We start from the raw sequence: 7952 nt of genomic DNA on the forward strand, positions 1-7952 counted from the left end.
ACACATAGCAGGTAAGAAAAATGTTGACAGTTATTGTTACCATATCATGATTTTTTTTTAAAAAGTGAGTAAACGTGTTTTGCGCATTTAAAGTAAATGACTATGCTCCTCAGTGAAGATATGAGATGGTACCAAACTCGTCTTGGCATTGGCCATTTAATCAACACTTTGAGAGGTTTTACTGGTGCATGTCCAGTTTCATACAGCCGCCTTTTAGATGAAAAATAATATATGCAAACGATAGAGCGGGTGATTCTGAGAAACTTATCTTCTATGAACTTCAACCGCAACTCAAACATAACAAAGTTAATGGACATCATATTGGTTTGACTAGTTGTTAATTGTTTATTAAATTATCAGGAAAATCGAAAAGCACAATTTTCTTAGAAAATACGTTTTGAGTTAACTTGTTATTAGTGGAGGCTTGGCAATACACGAATGTGATGAACATTTTAACCAATCACATTGTTACTTACTTGATATTGGCAGAATTTGCCATTAAGTTTATTTACAATGCTAACCCATTATTTTCCGAGCACATTTTATGACCTTTCCAAGTACTCTAACCTAGCTTTCATTTCAAAGTCAGATGCCATAGTGAAAATACATTAGTCGTAAAACTCCCAAAGATTTTAATAAATATAATGTTTCAGAAATGGCTGCAGCATTCGATGAATTATAGTGTCTTGAAGCCCTTGAAGACCTAGATGCTGCAGACCAACAGGATATTCCCAGAAGATGCATCACTGACAGGATGAATCTTTCCCATTCTCTGCATGATGAGGAGTTCATCAAAAGATTCCACTTATCAAAAACAACAGCACTCAATTTACTAGACACGCTACAGATTCAAGAAACTCGAGATGGGAGAGGTAATATTGACTTTGATTGAGCCAGTTGAATTATTTTATATTAACAGCATTATAACGTTTGCTTGTATTATTTGAAATGCAGTTGTAAGTTTTTTTTAAAGAAAATCCAAATGAAATTTCTAAATATCAACACAAATACATAGATAAGCAAAGGTTATTAAGTAAGTCTTGATAAATAAAACATTTTTAGTGTGATCATGATAATATATCAATGTTGACATTTTGTAAATAACTAAATAATTATCTGCTGATACGGTTATTAAAATGTTCTAAATATGTATGAGTTTTATAACAAGGGTTATATTTAGAGAATAGTGATTTATTCTGAACGTCAAAATCTAAAATATGTTGCATTTCTTTTCAGGATCACCAGTACCACCCCACCTACAGCCGTTAATTACATTGCGATGGATGGCCACTGGTAGCTTCCAGTTAACTATTGCTGACACTTTTGACATTTCACAACAACTTGTGAGCAACTGCACAGCCAAAATTGTCCGAGCCATTGCATCTCTGCTACAAGATTATGTGAAACGACCATCGAGAGAACATTTTTCTAACATCAGGAATTATTATTTTGAAATGTCTGGTTTTCCTGGGGTATTGGGTGCAGTTGACTGCACACATATACCTATCCAGAGTCCTGGAGGTGCTAGGGCAGAAGAGTTCAGGTACAGAAAGGGATTTTTTTTCTCTGAATTTTCAGGCAGCTTGTGGACCAAATTCAGAATTTTTTGACTTTGTGTGTCGTTGGCCTGGCTCTGTTCATGACAGCAGAATATTTAATAATAGCAGATTATTTTTTGATCTTCAACATGATCTGCTAGAAGGGCATCAATTTTTAGGTGACAGCCTATCCACTGCTACCATTCCTCCTCACCCCAGTGGCAAATCCTGTTGGCCAGAGAAATCAGATACAATATATCACATTCAACATCATCATCATCAAGGGGGCTGACGCCGACGGGGGCGCATAGCCGCATCCACCCTTCGCTTCCACCTATGAGGATCCCTCATGGCTAGACGCCAGGCAGGGACTCTGCCCATCTCTATTTCTTCACGGAAGGTTTGGTCGATCTGCCCAAGCCACGACCTCCTCGGTCGTCCCACAGGCCTCCTCCACCCAGGGTTGTCTCGAACAGAGACGACCTGATGGGCAGGATCATCCTGAGGAAAGCGAGCCAGGTGGCCGTATAGCCTGAGTTGGCGATCACGGATTGTGCAGATAACAGGTCCTGTGCCAGTCTCACAGTGCAACCGTTGGTTGGACACATGGTCCCACCAACAGTACCCCATGATCTGGCGCAAGGACCTATTGCAAAAGGCTTCAAGACGAGCCTCCAAGGCACAGGACAATGTCCAGGTTTTGCTACTGTATAGCAAAACTGGTATTATCAGGGCCTTGAAAACCCGTAGCTTGGTCCTTCTGCACAGGTATCGACATCTCCAAATACTCTTGTTGAGAGAGTTCATGACCCCTACTGCCAGGCCAATCCGTCTGCTGACTTCATGGTCTGACAGCCCAGAGTTATGAACTACACTACCAAGGTATGTAAAGCTCTCTGTGACTTCAATGTCCTCGCCGCAAGCACGTACCGACTGAACAGGTTCTAACAAGTCCCCAAATTCCTGGACCTTTGTCTTGGTCCAGGAGACCTCTAGACCCCAGGGCTTCGCTTCATTGCTAAATGCATCGAGAGCCGCCACTAGGGTTTCCAAAGACTCAGAATGGCAACGTCATCAGCAAAGTCAAGGTCTGTAACCTTGATATTGCCCAGCGTTGCTCCACAATGACTTTGAACAGTAGCTCTGCCCAGTATCCAGTCCATGCAAGTGTTGAAAAGAGTTGGTGCAAGGACAGGAAAGAAGCTCGACAGGCCCCCACCACACTTTACAGCACTTTCAGTACCAGTATACAGGTTTGCTATTAGTCCAATAATCCTTGTTGGTATTCCTCTCAGCCTCAGGATCTCCCAAAGTGACTCCCGATGCACCGTATAGAACGCCTTCTTGAGGTCGATGTAGGCTGCAAGCAGCCCACGCCCGAACTCACGACGGCGCTCTACAATGACTCGAAGCGCGAGGATACGGTCTATTGTGGACTTACCAGGAGTGAATCCGGATTGCTCCAGTCTCTGGTGCCTCAGTAGATGGTCTCTGATACGTCTCAGAAGGATGTGGGCGAGAACCTTGCCTGGTATACTGAGCAGTGTGATGCCTCTGTGATTGCTGCAGTCCCAACGGTCCCCCTTCCCCTTCCAGAGAGGGATGACCACACCCCTCAACAGGTCAGGAGGAACGGAACCGGACCGCCAGATGGCAGCCAGGACAGCATGTAACCCCCGAGCCTTTAACAGTTCAGCTGGTATGCCGCAGATACCCGCTGCTTTACCATTCTTCAGCTTGGAAATCGCCCCCCTAACTTCAGTTAGAGAGGGAGGGTCCTCACTGATAGGTGGATCCGGCAGCGGGATCTCGACACTACCCGCATCCAAGTTAACTGTTGGTGGGTCAACCTGGTACAGTTGCTCAAAATACTCAGCCCAACATTCCCGCACCGCAACAGTATCTGAAACGATCTGACCACTTACTGAGCGAACTGCTGTCACCTGTGAAGAGGGCTTGGAGTTCAGCTTTCTCAGGGCTTGGTATGCAGGACGAAGGTCATTTACTAAGAAATGTCCTACTTCCTCTGCAAGACTCCTAATAAACTGTTCCTTGTCCCTTCTTAACAGGGACCGAGTTCTGCGCACATGAGAACGGTGCAATTCCCGATCCCCTGTCAGACGAGCTGCACGACATGCATCTGTGGCTTCCAGTGTCCCCTGCGAGATGGAATTCTGTACTGCTCTCGGGCGTACACCAATCGTATCTTGAGCTGCATCAAGCGTTTCACGCTTAAAGGTATCCCACAGAAGAACAGGGTCTGTCAGACTGCCAAGCATTGCGAAACGATCAGAGATTGCCTCAGCAAACCCGCGGGCACACTCCCCCTCCCTCAGCCTGTCCAAATGAAACACCCTAGGGTGATCATTTGACTGCTGGGGGGTTTTGAAGTGGACCCGGAGGGTAGCCACAACCAATCGATGGTCAGTACCACAGAACTCAGCACTCCTGTACACCCTGCAATTCTGAAGGATCCTCCAACGAGTGCTAACGAGTATGTGGTCGATCTCTTTGGCTGCATTACCCACATCACTGTACCATGTCCAGCGATGTGGGTCTGGGCGCTGGTACCAGGAGCCAGAAATCCTCAATTTCTGGGACCTAGCAAAGTCCCGGAAAAGGAGGCTATTCTCGCTACCGGCATCAGCTCCTGAACCATGGGGACCGACAGACATCTCATAGCCAGCTCGATCACAGCCAGATACCGCATTGAAGTCGCCCAGAACAATGCGAATATCTCGTCGGGGACATCTGTCTACCACAGATGTAAGTTTGGCGTAGAACATCTCTTTCACGTCAAGTTTACAAACATCGGTAGGAGCGTACACAGCAATAAGGGACATGAAGCCAAAAGATAGCTTCAATCTCAATACCATTATACGCTCATCAACAGGAGTAACCTCTACTACCGAGGGCTGGAGTCTGCTGGAGATGGCAATGGCCACTCCCTGGAGATGGTGGCCATCGCTGCGGCCCGACCAGTAATAGGTGTAGCCACCTACACAGGTCATGCCGCTGCCAGGCCTCCTCACCTCCGAGAGAGCAGCCACCTCAACTCTCAGCCTCCCCAATTCCCTCGACAGTAGTGGCAACCGATCATACTGACACAAAGAACGGACGTTCCAAGCCCCCACCCTGACTTCCCGCCTGAGGTTCAGCCTCTGGCAGTCGCTCCGGGTGGATGCCACCGAGGGCTTTCCCCCACAAGCTTCACTCTGGGCTGGCGGCCACCAGAGCGCAGGCGAGACGAGTAGTTCCCGTTCCCAGCCTGCACTCCAGCAGTCGCCCTCCCAGCAGGGCCCACAGTCCGCCTCACTTGCTGGGTGGGAGGGGCTTTTCCCCTCCTCCCAGCCTCTCCATTTATAAGAAGCACTGCCGATTGGTTATATCTGGGGGGAGGAGGACTGGCAAGGCCCACCTCCCCCGAGCCTCCCATTAACCCCAGGGGGCTAGGGGGCAGGAGTTGGTACAGGGCCAGGGCGTGTCCACACGCCGGTGGGCCATGACCCTGAACCTCTGGGGCCTCCTGCTGCTCCGAGATCCCCCTCAGTTTAGCCTGGAACCGCAAGGTACCCAGTTTCCATGGGAGGCCATGAGGAGGCACTGCAGGGAGTCTCGATGATGGAGAGGCTATGCACTGGCAGGGGGAGGCTTATGCAGAGCTGCTCCCTTTTTCGCACGAGGCAAGCCAGCGGTGGCAGCTGTAAGCGAGAAGGCATGCAAAAGCTCTTAACACTAACTAGACTACCACTCCATCGCTTCACACCACCCTGCGCATGAAGCACCCACCCATAATAATATCACATTCCAAAGCACGAAATACCATTGAAACAGCATTTGGTGTTCTGAAAATGAGATTTAGGTGTCTCCCCATTCCATTGAAAATCAATTTAACAACAGCCATGGCGACTATTTGCAGTGCAGCTGTCTTGCATAATGTGGCTGTCAAATATAAAGATCTGTACATGTGTAAAGATGATGGAGAGGAAGAAAGTGTAAATATTGAAGAAAATATAGAACACTTTGTAAATGATGTCGGTCGACAGAAGGGAAATAATATCATTAATGAATATTTTTCTTAAATGTTTCATGCCAAAATGCCATTTTTTCTTTTGATATTTTTATGCTTTGCTTAAATTAACCATATGACAGTTATGATTTTGATTGTACACTATAGCAGTCCTCAGGATATGACAATTATGATTTATTTTGACTGTATATTATACTATTCCTCATGATATAAGTTTTTATTTATTCTGATTGTACATTTTACTATTCCTCGTGATATGAAAATTATGATTTATTTTGATTGTTCATTATACTATTCCTCATGATAATGCCCATGTCTGTGATATGCAAAATTTATTATATCTTGAATATAATGGATAATAAAAACATGAAAATTGATATTGTTTCCTTTATCAAAATAACAATTAATATTGTTTCCTTTATCAAAATAACAATTTCTGCTTATTGCAAGTAGATTGGCAAATGTTTCAAGTATGATGGTATAAAAGCAAGTAAAGTAAGGTGTATGTCATGAATTATTTATAGTAAATAAATAACCTTAAAATACAGCATTCATCCAAAACCAAATTTGAGTGACACAAAGAAAGAAAACTGAAAACTTGTATCAATGAAAAAGATTGCAAAGCATCGAGACATAATCCTGGTGGCAGGATAACATTTAATATGATTTAAGAGTCCAGCTCCAGTTTCTTCTCCCAAAACATTCTTTTAGCCCTTAGCATATGCATTTTTCTTGGTGGTATTCTTCCAAATGCTCGTGTTCGTTTGTTTAACATAGTTTCTAACTCCATCTTATGTTTATAGTACCTTTCAATAGCACATGAGATTTGAATTTGTGATTTCTGTTTTTCAGTTTTTGCCCTTAGTTTCTTTCTTAGTTTCTTATATGGGCTTTCCCTTTTCTGTTGATTTTCCAACGGGTCCACTAATAAGTTATAATTCAATATCACCAATGTCACTGCAGCATATTACTTCACTTGAGGTTAAGTTGCTGGTTTCACCTATATTAGTCGTCTGTGAAGTAAAAGAAAGATTTCTAGCTTGGGAGTTATCTGAAAAAAAAAAAAAAATGAGATATATGATATACAAATAAGTATTTCTGACTGTCATATACACAAATCTTTGATGACATTAATTTTATCACCTTGCTCATGTAGGCCTGCATCCAAATCCCACTCATTATGAAGGGGATCTAGTTCTTGAATGATCATAAGAATGCCTGTGGTGTCTTCATCTATTGGTGCAGGCGGTGACCCACCACCAGTTTTATTTTTTCAAATTTAGATTTTGCATAACTATTTTTAGCTCTGAAAAGGAATGAGAAATCGACATTATTTTATGATTTGGCCTTTATGTCAATGGTAGAGTCTTCTTGGTTAGTTATGACCTGATTCAATGTAATTTCTTTTTATGTGTCATGATTGCGTGTCAAAAATTTCATGTTGCATGTAAACTTACTTATTTCTGATGTTTTCCCAGATCTTTCTCACTTGCTGGGGAGTTCTCATGCACCCAGTTTTGTTATTAAAGTTTTCGGCAATTTCCTGCCAAACCTTGTGCTTTTTGTAACTATTGTGTGACTTGTTGCTTTGTCACCAATAACATCATAATGATCTTTGACTAAATCAAGCAAAATGTCTTTATCCGAGGCAGAAACAGGGGCAACTCTCTTTGATGTACCTGCGACTAGGTAAACAAAGTCAAATTTCCCGCGTGCGACTAGGTAAACAAATTCAAATTTCCCGCGTGCGACTAGGTAAACAAATTCAAATTTCCCGCGTCGTTCAAAGTTGGTGATGTTCTATCCAGCGAATGCACGGGCGAAGGATCGCCTGACGAAAGTGTTGTTTCGTGGTACGCTCGGAAAGGGCAGGCGATCGCCTGCCCTTTCCCGAAACTTTTATGGTACGGCCCATAATGCTTTAACCATGCATCAAAGGTACCATATCTTGCCCACGCCTGTGCAGTTAGTCAGCGTGGTTGCTCCCCAACAACCCTCGGGAAACCTTCTCTTTACCTCGGTATGTAGACAAGATAAAAAAAAAAAAAAAAAAAAAAAAAAAAAAAAAAAAAAAAAAAAAAAAAACACGTTCTATCTGGAAACACCAAACTCATTTGCTGCTTTCTTCTGTCTGCATTGCTTCGTTTTTATGATTTTTTTTCGGCATTTGGGGCAATTGATGGGCTTAGATTTCAAACTGGGATGGACACTAAAGTCTATTTCGTCTTCATTGGCACAGCATAATCTTAAGAATAACCCAATATCGATGCAGGACTGAGAACGAAACATTTCTCACGGGCTTCCGTCACGGAATGGCCACTTTCCTCCCGCCAAACCTGGTGCCTGAAAACGCGCATGTGCAGAAGATTATTGTAAAGAACTGT

The 7952-nt window shown here is 43.7% G+C and overlaps 1 protein-coding gene across 1 annotated transcript; it reads left to right on the forward strand.

Moving 5' to 3' along the window:
• The first annotated feature begins 273 nt into the window (after window positions 1–273).
• On the forward strand, window positions 274–1699 carry LOC113814255 (putative nuclease HARBI1). The gene is made up of 4 exons (XM_027366283.1): window positions 274–324; window positions 683–872; window positions 1237–1543; window positions 1579–1699. The coding sequence occupies exons 1-4, from the start codon at window positions 274–276 to the stop codon at window positions 1697–1699; spliced, it is 669 nt and encodes a 222-aa protein (XP_027222084.1).
• Window positions 1700–7952: the final 6253 nt, after the last annotated feature.

This window comes from Penaeus vannamei, chromosome 28 (genome assembly GCF_042767895.1).
Source record: "Penaeus vannamei isolate JL-2024 chromosome 28, ASM4276789v1, whole genome shotgun sequence".
Taxonomy (NCBI): domain Eukaryota; kingdom Metazoa; phylum Arthropoda; class Malacostraca; order Decapoda; family Penaeidae; genus Penaeus; species Penaeus vannamei.